Here is a 17,991-nt window from a genome sequence, read left to right on the forward strand (position 1 = left end):
GAATTAAATCTAAATCAGAAATTCAATTCCAATAAAACTAAAGTAGCACTAGTAGAGACAACAGGGGGAAAATGCAACCAGGAGTTCATAGATTCTGGATGGATGTATACTACGAATACATTTTAATAATGATAGCCAAGTATTCAGTTATTAAATTGCAGGACTGCAGAAAAAATCTAATTCTAGTAATTGTCAATTCAAGCAGTTCAAGTTCTCATTTGTTTTTACAGATTCATCAGTTACTAAACAGCTGCCAAATTTGCTGGACTAAGGAACTTTAGGAGCAAGGTGGGTAAGAAGAGATCTGGTACAGAACTAGTACAGACTACCATGTTCTCAGATCTTTTGGATAGGACACAGTTTCCGCAGGGACAGAATCTAGATGTTCTCCTCCCACACATCTTCAATTACATTTTTCATAATTCCGTGGTAAGGCACACAGTCTTCCAGGAACAGAATTACAATTATCAAAGTTAATATTATTCAATTCTTCAACCAGAAAGAATGGGGTTGCAATTCAATTTAGAAAATAGGGCAGACTTAGTCAAACAGAGACAAATACTAAGCAAATATATGCCAATCTATGACAGCAGAAGTAAATATATAAAGAAGTTCATGTCAGCCACGGGGAAGAGACTTGAAAACAATTTTTTTGCATCGTTTTGACAGTTTCTTTAGCACCGGAGATACCTCTGCATTATCAGCCTGCATGCATACATATTGTGTACATATTGATAAAAGCTTTTTGGCTCCGGCACAAACAGTTCAGGTACTACAATTATATCCTCAGAATAAAAACCCGATTTTAATTGTGAGACGAGGCAAAATTCGGCTGGAAGGAGTTTAGTGAGTGAATGGAAATGTGAAGAATGCGACAGGAGGTGTAACCGCGAGGATGGATGTGTTTGTAGGTCCTTGGGGGGGGGCAGATGGGACTTACTGTGCAGGCTGATCCGGAGTGGGAGACAGTGACGGCGTGGACCCCCTTCTCCAACTCCACAGACAGTTCCCACCTCCTCCGCTCCTGCTGGGAGCTGGAGACTCTGTAAAACAATGCCCGCATTATCCACCACATTTTAGCTCCAGCACCCAGAACCACTGCACTCCATAGCTATGTAGTAATTAAGTCTCCCACCATTCGGAAATTAACCTATATTAAGTATCATTCATCATTCGGCTAGGCGGGTCTGTGTAGGCTACAGGCGAAGCACAGAGCTGGGTAACAACGCCCTTGGGTGGACTGGATACACAGTGGCAGCGGCAAATCTCACAACTTATAGTGGCAATCAAGCTTTGGTCTCTTGGTTAGCTCTAGAAACGGTGGGAAATCTGTTTACCAGAAAATGTATGATTCTCCTTAATTCTGATATATTGCTTTAGTTTATTAAAAAAAACAAACAAACATGATACACGGCTGATCCCTTTGTGTTCCTGTCGCTCCCACACACACCAAAAACAAAATAATAAAAAAAAAAAAACATAACACTGAAGACTTTTGGGATGGAAAGTTTGGTATCAGGTTCCATGGTTATTCTGTAATCTGCTAATACACCCTGAATTGGGTCACAGGGCTAAACGAAAATGAAACAAGGAAACTTCACCAACATTCACACAGTTCTGTCTGACAACTAAGCTTTGATGGGACATTTTCCGTCGTTTCCAATAAATAAAGTTATTGAATGAAATTCTTTGGAACTAACACGATGACAACCATAATAAACAGATATGAAAAGAAAATATGTAAGAAATAAAACATTTTTAACTTTAAGCAAAGCAAGCATTATGTAGCTGTTGTTTCTTCTCCCCAATTCAGTTTTTCCCCCCAGTTTTGTCTAATTTGCTGTCATGTGACCCCAAAGCGTGCTGGACCTATCCCCGAGGTCACCCAGTGCGCAGTGTGGTCTCTCTATAATCCCGGGTTGGCCGGCAGCCTAAGTCCAAGGCCTTGGCCTGATGAGGGATCCCCAAGCCCCGTAAAGTGGCCCCAAATCGCCATCAAGCAGACACAATGCTGGCACCCTATCAACACTGACTTGATCAAGACAAATGTGTCACTTCCAGAAAGCCACCGCACTAAAGACCCGTCTGTGCACACAAACCTAACATATGAGCCACTAAGGCCTGCTCACCAAAACAGAGCACAGCCATATTCTCTAATCATTATAAGCTTCCCATTCTTTGCTTGGTGTTGGCAAGTGTGAACATAACCCCCCCTCCCAATCCCTCACCCCAAGAACTACTGAATATTTAAATATGAAATCTCACAAACAATACATATTAATTAAATAATTAAGATTCAAAGCCATTATCACATCTACCTATACTCTACAGTACAGACGATGCCAAATGATTAATAAATAAATTGGCCTGAGCATTACAGGTTAAGCAGACTACAACCATTTGCAGATTTCTTTTGGCAGCCTCCCAGGCTATTCTGTGGACAGATTGTGATTCTTGGTACCAAGCAGTCTATCAATAGCTTACTTGGTGAGCAATATGCAAGATGAGCCCTCGTTGAGTGGCAGGCACAGGACAGCCCCCTGAAACATAAACTGCGGCAGAATCTCCCGAAGACAGCCAGCGAGGAGCCGCTGCAGAAATACCGTCTTTGGCGGAGAGCCAGAAGCCCACTCAAGGCCGCCTCTTCAGCTACAGTAGGTCAAGCCTGTCATAAGGGTTGGGTCCATAGTGTCACCTATGTGTCATAGGCAGACGCAGGAGTAGCCACTGCGAAAACCCCCCCCGGCCCCAACAGAACAGCAGCACAAATGGAAGTGGCCTGGCATAGAAAACCCATCCCCCACCAAAACCCACACAAAATCCAACCCAAACCCATGTGTTAACTCAGTGGGAATCATCCCAGAGAGTGGCCAGTGCTCATGCGCCATTAAAATGATAGAGTACAGGCTTAGTGAGGATTAAAGACTTCATTTATACTCATATTTAGAACTCCTATTTTATTTTATTTTTTATGCCATCACATGATATATGGCACATAGGCAACAACACCTTATCTCCTTTTATTGGGGAACATCAAGAGTGATTGGCATGATTTCTCCTGGAGAACAAAACAAACCATTAAGAACGATGTCCTGATATTGCACTTCACAATGAGGCTGACTCAATGCTGGGATAGTATATACAATGGAAATTTAGTATATACAAGATGAGGCACAAGTCATGAGCTATGAAATGGGGGGTCAAATATTCACTCTCAAACAGTATATTTTGTTAAAGTATTTTTGCACTAAGTGCTCTAACTGGTTTGTATTCACCTCTGCACACGTGTATTTATGAAGACCTAGACAAGAAAACAAACACATTCAGTCACTAACATACTTTACGGTAAAAGTATGGTTACGTATCAAACTAGGCATTCGTTTTATACAAATATAAACCAGCATAAAAATCTGGTCATCTGGGTTTGAGAACATTAAGTCTTATTAGGCTAAGTCGAATCATACAGTAAATACTTCAAAATCATCCAAAGGCCCAAAGTCTTTCCTTTTAATATTTATCGTAGCAATTGAACAGGAAAATAAAAGAGACATATTGACTTAAAACAATGTTAATAGTCAAAGCATCATTAAGGAATCCTTCATCATAACGTGCTCTGTGGGGGGCAGGAAAAAAGATCAAGAATAATGCACTGTGCTTTGTAGCCACTGCGGTGAGGTTCCTCAATGAAGGGTAAGAAAGGGAGGTGGGGGGGTATTTAAAAAAAAAAAAAAAAAAAAAAAAAAAAAAAAAAACTTCTGAAAGTCGGCCATTCATGTGAACAGAGTACAGAGAATTTCCAGCACCGTAAAAATATTTTATGCAAGGACATAGATTCAGTGGGGGTGGACAGCACTAGCTACCCTGAGACTACAAAGCAGAGCTCCCAAGGTTCATGAATAAGTCGAGGAAATGATCAGAAAAAGCAGGGAGATGTTTAGACAGATGGCCCATTTTAAACGACTGGGACAGAGCAAGAAGTGATTTTAATGAAACTTTATATTTTGGAAATAATTGATCTTTATTCTTTTTACATTCCATGAAAGGTGAGAGTAAATTTTATGTGTTACAAGTGCCTGTCTTGTGGACGCTCCCGCTTTGCAGCACTCAGATTAAATAAAATCGACATCATGAACAGTAAAATAAGAACCATGGAATCAAATGGGATCGTTTCAAACGGGAATGTGGCGCCAAGAAAAATAAATAGAAGACGATCTCCGCCCCCCCCTTGCTTTGGACTTAAAGGGGCAGGGAAAACAGTACTTGGTATTTTTAGAAATATCATCTGATGGGATTCTAGCACAACAATTGTCCTCAGACTCTTTAAAGTGATATCGGATGCTGCTTGCAAGGGATAAGATTATATATTATGAGACATTAATTATTAATAAGGGGACGTGTCTGACATGGGCATTAAAGGTTTTCAAACGAAACATAGCAGAGTTTTGTTCGAATCTAAGGTACTATTCGTTAAAAATCTAAATGAGTGCAGGAACGGGTCAGCTGACCCATGTGAAATTTCCAAGAGAAGACTTCAGAGCACAACTGCAAATCTGAAACACAGAAAACAACTATACTACCTCCTCTCACAAGACGAACAAAGAACAGGAAGTACAATGCATCATGTTAGAACCTTATTTATTACCTATACAGTCACCCATGGGCACAGGACTCTCCGTGGTCCTTTTCTGAAACTGAAAGTGACCTTAAATGTTGGGGCAGAAATGAGAAAGCTCTCTTCGATTACAAACACCAGCAACGAAGACTTACTAATCCTGCAAATATGATGACAATTCTCTAAAATGCATTTTTAAATGTAACAGACAGATATGAAAATCCAACAGAGTTACCTTGATCTCAACCAGCATTGCAGTCTTTCCATAGAACACAAGCTCTTTATTAACCTCTTTAATAGCCATTCAGGGTCTCTTCACAAAATTCCCATAACATGAAATTATTACATTTCTACTTAACAACCCTTGTTCTTCGTGGTCAGTAGAGTAAGAAAAGAGGTTCACCCCAGAGAATGGGCTTTCTGGAATCAGATTAATCAAATGTTATGTTAGTCATCACAAGAAAAAAGGAAGGAAAAAACTATACAATGTCTGCAGACTAAATCCAAAATTTTCAACACAGATCTATAAAAATAATCTGTGTACAATAAAAGCACTTCACCTGAAGATTGTAAAACTCGCTAAAACTGCCCAAGGATATTGAACACATTTTAGTAAATGTGCAAAATAAGTTTTTATCTGAAATGATTTAAATGCTTTATGAAGGTTATATACAGGTTGTATTTCATTTTCCCCCAAATAATTTCAAGACATGAGTAGGAATTTTAAAAATGATATAACCTACCCATTCAATGGGGGATTTCTGCTGCGTCTCAAAAAAGGGTTGATTGGAGTATTAAGTCACACAAGAGAAAAATCTATGAGTAGGGCCCACTAACACATAAATACTGAGCAGGCACATTAGCTTTTGTCTTGGTTAATAAAAAAATTACCAAAATCCCTTGTACTGCAGTGTAATATAATGACTCAGATATGCAAATCAAAATGAGAAGAACTGGATTTTTGAGTGACACTTGAGGCCTTGGCAGCCCTACCACAAACGTGTTTGTCCAGGTCCACGTGGATGTGACCCTCCGCGCCATAGCACGAAAAATTGATTTTCATTTAAGACAAATAAATCTTTCCGGCCACCCCATCCTCGAGCCAGGCCACATTCATCCAAAGCGGACGACAGAGGAATCCACAGCTGGCCACTGAACGGCGCATGAACAGGTCATCGTGGGAAAATCGTCTTGGCACTGGACAGCAAATTCACAAATACCTTTCATGGGTCGTACGGCTAGCATGCAAATTAGGACAGAAAGTTGCATGCATATTTGGACAGAAAGTTGTTACTGTGCAGAACTAGAAAAAAAAATAAGTCAGGAAAAAATAAGAGGCTGTGTGTGGTTCAGCGATCGGAAGGTTACCAGTTCAAAACCCGTGGTCTGCAGAGTGATTCCACTGTTGGGCCCTTGAAGAAAGCCCTTAACCGTAACTGCTCTAGGCAGTAGCTGACCCTGATTACTCAACTGCATGTCACTTTTGATAAAAGCGTCTTCTAAAGGAATAGGAACAAAAAAATAAAAACATACAAGTTCAGCCCTCTCCTCTCACCACAGGTGCAAGTATTACTCTGACAGACTGTCAAAATTATATCATACTATGAAATAAAGGCAGTGTTGATAATCTGAAGACAGTGGTGCTCCAGAACAAATTTCGATAACGTAAAATACACAGTGTTGCAGACAGCTGAGAATGCAGCTTAGGTTACGTGTCACCTGGACACAATGTCCTAAGGTACAACAGACAGTGTATGAGGGAGGGTGAGGTGAAATATGAAGTCTAAGGCTAGTCTGTGAGACACGGAAACATGGCTACTTGGGTCTAAGAACAACGGGGTTTGCTGTCAATCTGAAATGAATTTACCCATCTGGCACCACGGGCCGCTTCATGCTCTATTTTAAATTTAATCAATATCAAGCCAAAGAGGCACAAAAAAATATAGGGATATCTCAACTGTGATTCCCCCCAGTTGCGCCCTGGATTTTCAAATAAGTAGCTGAGAAGCTTTTAATGGCAACACCAGACGAAGCTCACAAATCAGCCGGCTTTGTTTCAGGTTTGTCGCACTGGAGGCTGATGAATGAATATGAAACCCAGCTCAAAACTGCTCAATCAAGCACAAATAACAGGATCACGAGTAGGTAATGGTCCATTGCGATAAAAGGCCTGGTCTACATACTGAACAATTAACCAACAGAACTGTAGCTAGACAGAAATTCAGATAAATAATTCTCTGCCAAAGCTATTCTTCGCAAACTACAATAAAAAGTTAAGTCATAATCTATACCAATTTATAACTATATAAAAAAGATTTTAAATAAGGGATTTCTTTTACCAAAACAGATACATACCAAATAGGTACTTATTGGCCAAAAAAATACTCTATCCCCTTTATCATCCTAAATAGGCACGCCATAACAGCCTCTGACACCGAGATCATAGCAAACATGCACCGAGTTAAGTCATGTATATGAAAACCAAGATTGGATGCACCAGTATTAGGGTAATTTAAGATGGTCTTAAATTAATATGAGATTAAGTATGGTCTTCCCGGTAAAAAAAAAATCATTACCATGGGACTCGTATTTATCATTTGAAAAATACCGCAGAGGTAAACTTATTTTGTCCAGTTATAAATGTTAGCATCTGAAAACAGGCAAACAATAGTGCCATGATACTTATTTACAATCCACTTGTTAAAAAAAGAAGGGTGGAAAAAGATTATAAAAAAAAAAAAAACAGACACACACACTGATTGTCACTGAAGTGCTTGTATGAACAGAAATTAAAATGTTTCATATTGAACGATCCAAAATGAATTGGGGTTGGGGGGGGGTAGGGCAAGAAGAGAGAAATCAATTGTGCAGCGGCTGCAGAGACGGAAGACAGGCATGAATAGACTTTGCCAGTGGGGTGCAGCAGCTGCCAAATAAAGTACGGGGAAAAAATAGAATTACAATAATACTGATGAAGTGTGCAGAGCCCTCAGCCAATCAGAGCAGGGGAGCCCAGGCACAAATGCAACAATGACATATTGAGGCTCGTCAAGAACAAAACCAGATCAAAGGCAACAGAATCTCTTATCGAGTTTTGGGAGGGGGGGGGGAGACAGTTTCACATCTACAGCATCATAAACATGGATGAAACCAAACAAACCTTGCAAGTAATACACCACGCGGCAGCCACACAAGTGCTGCGTTGACGGTGACAGACTTGGGACAGCTGTTTCGTGCGTAACCAGCTCAAATGCTAGCTAATGCTCCTCTAAACATGAAATTATATGCTGCCCTGGTTCACTTACTGCAACCAGCCTTCGCCGTATCCAACGCAGCAGCACTAAAAGGGCTATAAAATAAATAAATAGGCGCTTAAAACACAGGAATGAGAGGTACAAGCCCATCACCTATTTTTATGCTGCATTTAATTTACATTTTATTTCCCTGCCGATAAAAGCAGACAGGTAACACAAGGACGGTGACACAGAGACATCTTCTGGGCACCAAAGGTCAGCTTTTAACCTGTCAAAAGCAGAGTACTTATTAGAATAAATCAACAGACCCACTAAAGGTCAACAGTGGCCCCTGGTTTGGGCTGACCCACTGCTGGTCTTCCAGGGGCAGAGGGCTTAATGCCCCCCCCCCGCCCCCGCCCCCCAAGACAGAGGGCCTACTGTACACGGCACAGAGATGTGCTCCGCAGGTATACATGGAGAAGATATATGCTGGTCTCCAGGGAAGTAGGAACTGGGAGAGAATGGGGTGACATGTACTCCTCAATGTTTAATTTGGCTTCATTTGCCATACCCCTGCCCGTCCCCTGAAAATAAAAAAGTATCTGTTTGCTTTTAAAATTATTAAGTTGTGACCCTCAATATCAACCAGTCTCCAATGCCCTTGCTGGTCCCTGATAATTCCAGAAAATCTTTCCTAGAAAGCAAGGTTGGCTAAAATATTTTATTTGCAAAGTCGGAACTTAATCCATTTTTTTGGACGCGACTTTATGTACACATTCAAAAAGCATGTGTGCCTTTCCAGTGGGTCTGGAGATTTGTACTTGTTAGGAAGCAAACATGGCGATATATAAATCTTACAAAAAAAAAGCTCTGTGTGAAACTTTTCTCTTAAATGTGCCGTTACAAGATAATCATACAAAAGAACCATTTTACTGAAAGTAATGTGCATGGTTCTTCTGTAATGTTTGGGGAGTATTCTCTGTATTGGATGTAAATCATTTTCAGAAAAATATTATGATCTGGAATGGGGACACAGGGCAGCACCTCTTCACCCATTCAAAAGAAAGATGAAAGCCTCATTCCACAGAGATCAGAGGAAAATACTCAGCCCTGCCAACACAAGCACTGCCGAATGCCATCGAGCCTCGCAGCATCGCAGCATTACTGCGCCCATGAGATACGCATTAGAGCCACACCTGAAGGCTATCCGCCCACCACCCACTGCCCCACCCACCATCCAGGCCCAATCCTGCGCACCTTTCAATAAAAACAACTCTCGTGCCAAGCTGTGGTACACACGTGTAAGCGTGTCGGCGCTTGGTGATCCGACGCCCGGAATGGTGGCATGCGGGGTCGCAATACGCCGGCGTGCACGCCTCTGAAATGCGCACGGGGTGTGGGTGTCAATCTTTGCCCTTGCGTCACAAAGTAAATAGGGGAAAGTTAAACAAATGAGAGCTGGGAGTTAACAATGAGCACCTCATCAATCACTCAAAGCCATTTCCTGCAGGAAATGTGCGTGTCCCATTATCGGCATACGGGACTTAAATACCCACTCTTGCCGATGACCCCTGGTGACCCCAGGGGGCCGGTAGCACTGGATGAAGAGCCGCCAGCTTTGCAGACCTTTGAAACTAAGGGAAACCACTGATGGGTCACTGTCAGGTTCAGATAGGAGGCCTCGCACGGGGGTGTTTCTGCCCCTGTATTAAGGCCCCTACTGTCCTACCCCGTTCTTCACAACAGGAAACAGAAGCAGACCAATTGCAGGGAGTGTCCGGCAACGGACGCACATAACTGTACTGTCTTCTGAAAAATACCAGGAGCAGGACGGTGTTACTCTAATCACATTTTGTAGCGGTCTTTTCCTGATGCAGCTTCCACAAATGCTGGAAGAAGGTTAAAAAGAAATCCTTCACAATCGATAGGTGCTGACTTTGATGTCTTCATGCTGGAGAGTCAAGGCGATTAATGGGTTTCCAGGGAAATGAATAAGTTTGCCTGCATTTTCCAAATATAGACTGGAAGGTTAGGCAGGTTATCTGAGGTTAAAGGCATTAACACCCATAATTAATTTGACTTGCCAAGGATTCGCAAGGAACTTATATTTCGTTAAATAATACAAAGGTCCTGATGTCAGCCAAAAGCTATTGCTCCTAGCGCTGCCTTTGACAGTCCATCACAAGATACATGGACACTACGGGCGACGGAGAGGCACCAGCTCAACTAACTTATTGCATTTGGGGCACAGAAGAGTCACGGCGCCTCGAGGAAAGCTGCACCAATAGGAGGTAGAACATGTAAACGTCACACGTAAATCCGGGGGTGGGACCCGACCACCATCGCAGGAGGTGTGAGGCTATCGTGCCAACCAGCGAACTACGATGCCATATGTATCTCAGCAGCAAAAACAAAATCGCAAGCTGCAAGAAAAATACCTGACTGTAAGCTGTACTGGATATCTTACTCCAAAAGGAATACAAGTATAACATTTTCTATATCTGACAAAGCAAAATATAATACAGAGAAGTACAGTATTTTGAAATGTAAAAGAAACACACACACAGACAGTCCATGTATTTATATCTTTGTGGGGAATTTCCATTCATGTCTATGGACATAAACCTAATCCCAACAATGACACACACGAGCACAAACACACAGAAGAGCACATAGACACACACATACAAGCACACACACATAAATACACACACACACACACACACACACACGCATACGAGCACACACACACACATACACAAGCACACACACACATACAAGCACACACGCACACACACACACACGCGAGCACACACACGCGAGCACACACACGCGAGCACACACACGCGAGCACATACACGCGAGCACACCAAACCTATCAAGTCTGCTTTTTATACATAATATAACACTATAACTTTGATATTGGTGGCAACATTTATATTCATGCAGTTTCACACCCAAAAAAAAGAATGTTCAAATGCTGTGTGAATTATCCTTAAATTCAAGAATTAAATTAAATTCCTAGACAAGGTACAGCCGTTTTCAGTAACTAAGGGTGCCATGTAAGGGTCAACTCAGCTTTCGCTCAAGTAGCTTACTGGGTTTTTGTGTCATCTGTGAATGTAGTAAAAAACGAAAAAAAATATTGTAACGCTTTACATTAACTGCACATTCATAATGCCTTTATAATGCATGCAAAGAACATTCAGTGCCAGTTTATAATGCATTCATAATGCATTCTTAAGCAGTATGTAAGTATACCGCAAGATCTTAACATACCTGAACAACTTTAATGTACATTCTATAATGTTTGTTATTAATGTATACTGAACCTGTTAAGGTATGTTAGGATGTTATGGTATACTTGATGCTTATGAATGTTCTATGAATGCATTATGAAGGTGCACTGAATGATCTATGAATGTTCTATGAATGCATTATGAAGGTGCACGTCATGTAAAGCGTAGTCGAAGAAACTATGTTAAACGTGATGCATTTTGATTACAATGTCCGTCAGAATCTGCCACGTTGTGACCCCTGTCTAATACAAAACAGATAAGCTAACTGACGACAAAGAACAAGGGACTGTGAAAATGGAGAAGGTGAATAGCACCTGAGCATATGGTTGCCGAACTTCAGTCGCAACACCCACGCTCCACACTTAAACTCAAAGTTAATTGGAAGACTGCTTCAGTTACTGCAGGATTGACGACACGTGGGGAGGGGGGGGGGGGGGGGGGTCGAACATCTGTGCGGGCCAGCGTCGGTCTTGGTTCACTTACCTGAGGTTCCCGAGGAATCTCTGGGAGCGAATCTGTGCCACCACAAAGACAGAAGCAGCAGTGGCAACCAGCTCCCTCCTCTCAGAATCTGACAGCTGGTGACCTGGAGGTCCGAGGGTACAGAAAAAGACAAAAAAAAACACCCAAAAAAATAAAAAATAAACCGAAGAGTGATGGCAGAAAAGTACAGCTTGAGAAGAGTCATATAACTCAAACAATACAGCAGTGCCCAAAAAACAGCAGCCAGATGCTGATAAAAGGTTTCTAACCATGAGTTACCGTGCACAATGACGGTGTGCAGCGACACTATCCAAAGTGAAAATGGCACATTTAGTTCAATGAACTCAAGTAGATCCCTACAGAGAGGGAAAAGACATAAATTTGTTTTAAGAGAATCTTAAGACGTCGCCTATTATTGTACATGTAATTTGGTTAAATTATTTCAGGATTATATTGTTCAATACGGATGACGGATGTTACCATTTAATTGCCAAAGAATTCTATCACATATCTCTTACTGTTATTGTAAGTCTTAAGATCACAGTTAAATAAGGTCACAAAAAAATAAATCACAAGATGCAAGTATGCACTCACAATTGAAACGATTAAATTAAAATGATTCAGTGAGGCTGTTCAACACCCGTACTGCGCACAGGAACAAACCAATTGGTTACAATTTAAGAAACAGTAAATCAACCTGAGTGTTTGCGTGAGACAATGGCCCACCTTTGAAGCCTTCCGGGTACACCTCTTGGAGGAACTTTGTGCTGATGTCTCCAGAGATGAAGCGGGGGTGTGTGATCACCTCTCGCAGCAGCGGAATATTGTGTGTCACTCCTGAGGATGGAATCCCTGAGATTTAGTCACTCCGACAAGTCACTAAGCCCCTTTGGTCACAGGACGCGCAAAAAGCCATCGGCTGAAGTCTCCAAAATATTGACTGAGAGATAAATATTGTAAGACAAAAAAAAATAATACATACACAAACAAAAGTAAATGCTACTACATTGGTAATAACAGCTTAAGGGGAAAAGTCAATGGTACAAGTACAGAGGAGATTTAAGATTTGAAGAGTAGTTACTGAGGTATTGAGTGCTACTCTTTTGTCTCAAGACCATGAGTGAGAGCCCCCCCCCCCCCCTCGGTCCCTCAGTTCTATTTCACCACATTCTATGCCACGGTTCCCCAGCATTCAGTTCCCTGCATGGCCCATTCCAAACAAATCTGAATAAATCAGTTAAGTGCTGAAGAGGGCTTCCCTGCAACAGCAGCAACGAGAGCAACAGTATCAAACAATGTCAACACTGGAGGCCTGAAAGCCCTGAATCATCTCCCCCCCACCCCCTGCCCCCAGCCAGCGATATGCATACAGGCCTAGCTGCTGAAGCTCCCCCCCCCCAGCCAACTGTGTGGCCCAGGCAGATCGACACATGGAATCGGGTCCAACCTGAGTGACAGGCGACAATGCCCTGCCCCCCCCCAATCTCGCACCACCACTTCAATGGCAGACTTTGACGGTATGATTAAAACAAGACCAGCCATCCCCCGGCCACCTGGAGTCCAGGGTTTTGCTTGGGTCACTGGGACCCTTTTGAGTGCCCCTCGACCGCCTAATAACCATTCACGGCAGACCATCCCCCACTAACCACCCTTCCTAAATGCAGCGTCTGAGACAGAGCCCCCTGTCCTAGACTCTTTATGTCACCAAATGCATTGTGCTGGACTAAAACTCCATTGTGACACGCATCTCGGAACAAACAGAGAGGGTGAAAATCCATTTTTCATAAATAAAAAATTCATGGGTATCTCGTGCATTAAGTGAAATCTCTCTCTCCCCCTCTCTCTCTGTTCGTGTGCTGCTGGCTGGGATCGGCAGGCGTGTGGCCCGATAAGCATGACGTGGAGAAAGCAGATAGCCCCGCGTCCCTCACTGCACCCCCTGGATCCCTGGCGAGATGATGGTCGATGGCAGATGTGGGGGATTTCGCTGAAGCAACTGATTAGCCGAACAGCCCTTATATCAAACACTACCAGAAGTATCCTAATTCTCAACTCACCAGCTACTCTATTATTATGCTCCTTGAACGATCATCGAAAAACGGAAGAACACTACATGGGAAACTCTGTAAAACTCATCCTAAACAAATCTACTAACTGAAGATGTTTGATGGTACAATGCTATGTGCATTTACAGTATTCATGTAGCTATTTAACAGTTACATTAATGCTACTTACATGTACAAGATTTATGTAGCTATTTAACCATAACGTCAATGCTACAATGCTACTTACATGTACAATATTCATGTAGCTACTTAAGCATTACATTAATGTTACAACGCTACTTACATGTACAATATTCATGTAGCAATTTAAGCATTACATCAGTAGTTAATCAGAGCAACAGAGCACCATAATCTGGCGAGCACGGATGTTCAAAAATTTTTTAATCGTGTATTTAAATGTAAATGTAACTCAACTCTCATTTAACATGCGGTATATTGCAATGATTGCATTTCATCAAAACCAGCCAAACTGCAGTCTGATTTGCGTCTAAAACAGTACGCAAAGCTTCAAAAAAAATGGCTGCTCAGATTTGCCTAGGAAGTACTGGACATTTGCCAAAATGTTTACTAAAAGCAATTTATTCCTCACAGCCAGGCCTCTTAGCTTAAAAATGGGGGGGGGGGGCATTCTTACATGAGAATAAAAAGCAGATCATGAAATTCTGATTCATTGAAGGGAAAAAAAAATAATAATGAACTGGTCCAAATCTCAACAGATACTACAGATTTGCAAGTGACATTTTTCCATCTGGAATGTTCTGTTTCAAAACCCCCAGCCAAAAAGACGAATCTGAAAATATGTAATTTAAAAATGACCTCAGTCAAAGGTCAGGAGGTCTCCATCTGTGTGTGAGCAACAGAGAGACCAAAGAATGATGACCCTCCGACAGCCTGCCTGGGACTGCCTGCTGTTTGAAAAATACTGACCAGACATTGAGCCCTGCACATTCAAAAGGATGGAACAGAGAGAATAAATAGTGCTCATTTCATAAAAATGGGAAATTAGAAAAGAAAAAGAAAAGAGACCATGTTCATCGATAGAAGGCGGGAATTCAAAATAAAGGAAAACTACACTTTCACCTCAATAACATTTTTCATTACAATAATACACAAAAACTCAATAATAGAATTTGATTAATCTATTTTACTATTCTCATGCCAAAAGCAATTCTAACACAAGGGATTTTAAAGGGAAAGCCATTTTTTATCATCACAAAAATTCAAGTTAAAAAGTAAATTTTAAATTTTTAAATTATAGAAATGGAAGAAATATGTCCGTTGCTTCATAAACTGCTGATCACACTGGTCTAAAATGAGCAACAGGTATTTTATCTTACGTAAGGAGGACTTTTCAGTCCTGTTGCAAAAGTAATGCAGGAGGGAAACCAGTTTTTCCCTAAATTCTTAAATCAAGGCAATGGAGCTCACGCAAAAAAAAGTTGGTCCTTGCAGTTGCATCACAAAGGGGGGAGGAGGAGGCGTGGGGAGCATGCAAAGGTGGCGGGGGCTGATCCGCGCGTGCGCACTTACGGCTCTGCCTTTCGCAAGGTTATATCACCGAAAGGGGTGAAGCAGGGCAACAGATTTCTACACATGGCAGCAGTGGACAGGGAGCAGTGGACAGGGAGCAGTGGACAGGGAGCAGTGGACAGGGAGCAACCAAAGCACGCACTACCACAGCGAAAGAAAGGGGGAAAGAGGGCATCAAGGAGTAAAGACAGGAAAGAGATCAGGATGCAGCTAAAAAAATAAAATAATAATAGTTATAATAATAACACTAAGGATACTATTACTACTACTACTACTAGTAATAATAATAATACTAAATAAGGTGGCACATTCTTAAAAAGATAACTTTAAAAAAAAATCAAGTTCCCTTAAATGTCTGTGGAAGCCTTCGATTAGGTACTACACCACTGTAACAGTATAGACAACAGATGCTGCAGTATCTGTTCAATTGTGTAAAAGGGCCATTGTGTGTGTGAAATGCCCACAATGGATTCTCTAGGACCACGGCTTTTTTTGCACTCAGTTATTTTTAAAAGTACTTGACCTGGGTGATACACAGCGGCTGGGGACTGGGATACATACACATCTATGTAATGAATGGATTCTTATATATTAAGCAGTAAAAGTAACATTTAAATCCAGAGCCCCATCAAATTTATAATACGATGCTGCAAATGAAATTGCATGCAGCATATACATGTAAATCTATATGCTTTTAGGCATGATTTCAGAAAGCCTTTCCAAAAAATTGTACACACAAGAGTTACACTGCTGGCTCCCAAAGCTGATGCAATACAAACATGAAGGAAACAATATGTAAAAGATGTAATCAATGTGCAACAGAGTACACTACATAAAAAAAGTAAAGATATATATTAAATCATACACTCAACATATATATTGGCAGAATAAGCGCACCCAATTCATTGCAATAATTCATACTGTCCCCAGCTGAAGTCAAAGGCCCATCGTCCTGATTAAATGCCAATATTTTTTACCATATCAAACGCTGATAAATACCCTGTGACTGCAGCCAATTATGTTGTTACATTTTTTGCTTGCTTAACAGATACCTTCACTATGGCGGAGCTGTAAAGCGTAGTCAAAAGTCTAGCCCTCAACGGTCTCATGTTTTCCACTTTCAAGCAAATCACAATAGCATATAGAAATAGGTGAAGCAGTGTGCAAATTCTTCATTACTTCAAGCCAAACACATACATTACACAGTACCATTATTCTAATAATACTCATACAAACTATGGGTGCAATTTAAACTATGACCAGTAAAATATTAAACGACTTCTATTCATTTATATTTTCCCTGCCTGTTCTTTCCTTCCCTTCTCCAAGCTCCCGATATATAATTACTAACAGAGTGCGGTCAGACAAAATTAGGTCTGGCGTTTAATAAATATTAAACTTTTGTAATCACCACAGAGTTTTGAATTCCCTGAGCTGACACCCACTTAACGTTGCTAATTGCTTCACTTTCACACTTCATCACTGGTTCAGCGCTTCCAACTCCTATTTACACAAACACCTCCGTCATGTCACTGGCCTTTAACAACCATTTCACACACATCTTGTACCGGAAGAGTGAACATGTCACCGGTAACAAGGTACAGGGCTAACATGGAACACACGTGCCCAAGGATGCCGCATCGACACTTATCGATAGCGCTAACACTATAACGAAGCCACAGTCACGCTTGTAAAATTTTAACATTCGCCGCAATTACAGATCTTTAAGTGACCTTCTATAAAATCTACCACAGAATTCTTTCAGTTCTTATACAATTATCCCATTTTCTTTTACGCCACTGAGATAAAGAAAAATCTTCGTAAGCATCTTGAATTTAGTACACCAGGATAGCTCTGATGGGGACTAGCTAACAACATAGGCTTAAACTCATTTCAGTGACCCCCCCCCCCTGGCCCCCACCCCCGCCTCCTCCCGGTGTCCCACTGCTATGCTCCTCAGCATTATTAATTCAGGCTTTTGTCCCACCTGCTGGACGTGCGGGATGTGTGAGAATGACCTTTCCTCCTGGCCAGGAGTGGCGCTGACAGGGGCACCTGCTGCAGCCACACCGTCCTGCCGCCCATGTCATTTACTCTTTGTGTCGGACTGGGAAAGCGCTCCACGTACATATGCTCTCATTATTTCTCACCCGTTAGAAGCCACCACTTCAGTAATATGGCATCTGAAGATATGTAGATGATTCCCCCCCCCCCAAATCCAAAAAAATATCTAAGCTATTTCCTGAGATATACAAACAACTCGACAATTCAAACACACACAGGTGGAAGATGAACAATTTCATGAATGACCTGAATCGGCAAAAAAAGAAATAAGATTAAATTAAAAAGTTACCACTGATAGCTAAAATGCTACTCAAGTCAATTGCAAAACCTACAATGAAATAAATAGCAACACTAGACAGAAAAAAGATGGAAGATACAAGCTAACAGATGTCACTTCCTGGGCCCTGGAGCACGAGGCCAACACTCTCTGGCCAAGGATTAACAGAAAAAAGGCTCCTTCTAAATTAAATACTTTCTAGCTAATTAATGCCAGCCTTTTCTGTGTTTTAATTTCAAGTTAATAAGCAAAATCATATTCAATTTGTTAATTATAACCCGTTCCAGCTGTTTCCCTTTAATTTGCGCCAGCCTACCACACCAGGATCTGTACTGCTCACCTTGTATGACATAACTGTCAAGAGCCTCCACCATTCTCTGTAGTGCTTCAGCGCGGGTGGAGCCATATGTAACCAACTGCAGAC

The 17,991-nt window shown here is 41.5% G+C and overlaps 1 protein-coding gene across 1 annotated transcript in view; it reads right to left on the reverse strand.

The window, feature by feature from the left end:
- The window catches only part of pcca (propionyl-CoA carboxylase subunit alpha), a 113,118-nt gene that overhangs the window by 38,590 nt on the left and 56,537 nt on the right, over positions 1 to 17,991 (reverse strand). Inside the window, exons 17-20 of the mRNA XM_023822131.2 lie at positions 17,908 to 17,983; positions 12,357 to 12,467; positions 11,631 to 11,733; positions 941 to 1,043 (exon numbers count right to left, since the gene is read on the reverse strand). Of these exons, the coding sequence (XP_023677899.1) occupies positions 941 to 1,043; positions 11,631 to 11,733; positions 12,357 to 12,467; positions 17,908 to 17,983 (393 nt within the window). The remainder of the gene's footprint in view (positions 1 to 940; positions 1,044 to 11,630; positions 11,734 to 12,356; positions 12,468 to 17,907; positions 17,984 to 17,991) is intronic.

This window comes from Paramormyrops kingsleyae, chromosome 1, assembly GCF_048594095.1.
Source record: "Paramormyrops kingsleyae isolate MSU_618 chromosome 1, PKINGS_0.4, whole genome shotgun sequence".
NCBI classification, from domain to species: domain Eukaryota; kingdom Metazoa; phylum Chordata; class Actinopteri; order Osteoglossiformes; family Mormyridae; genus Paramormyrops; species Paramormyrops kingsleyae.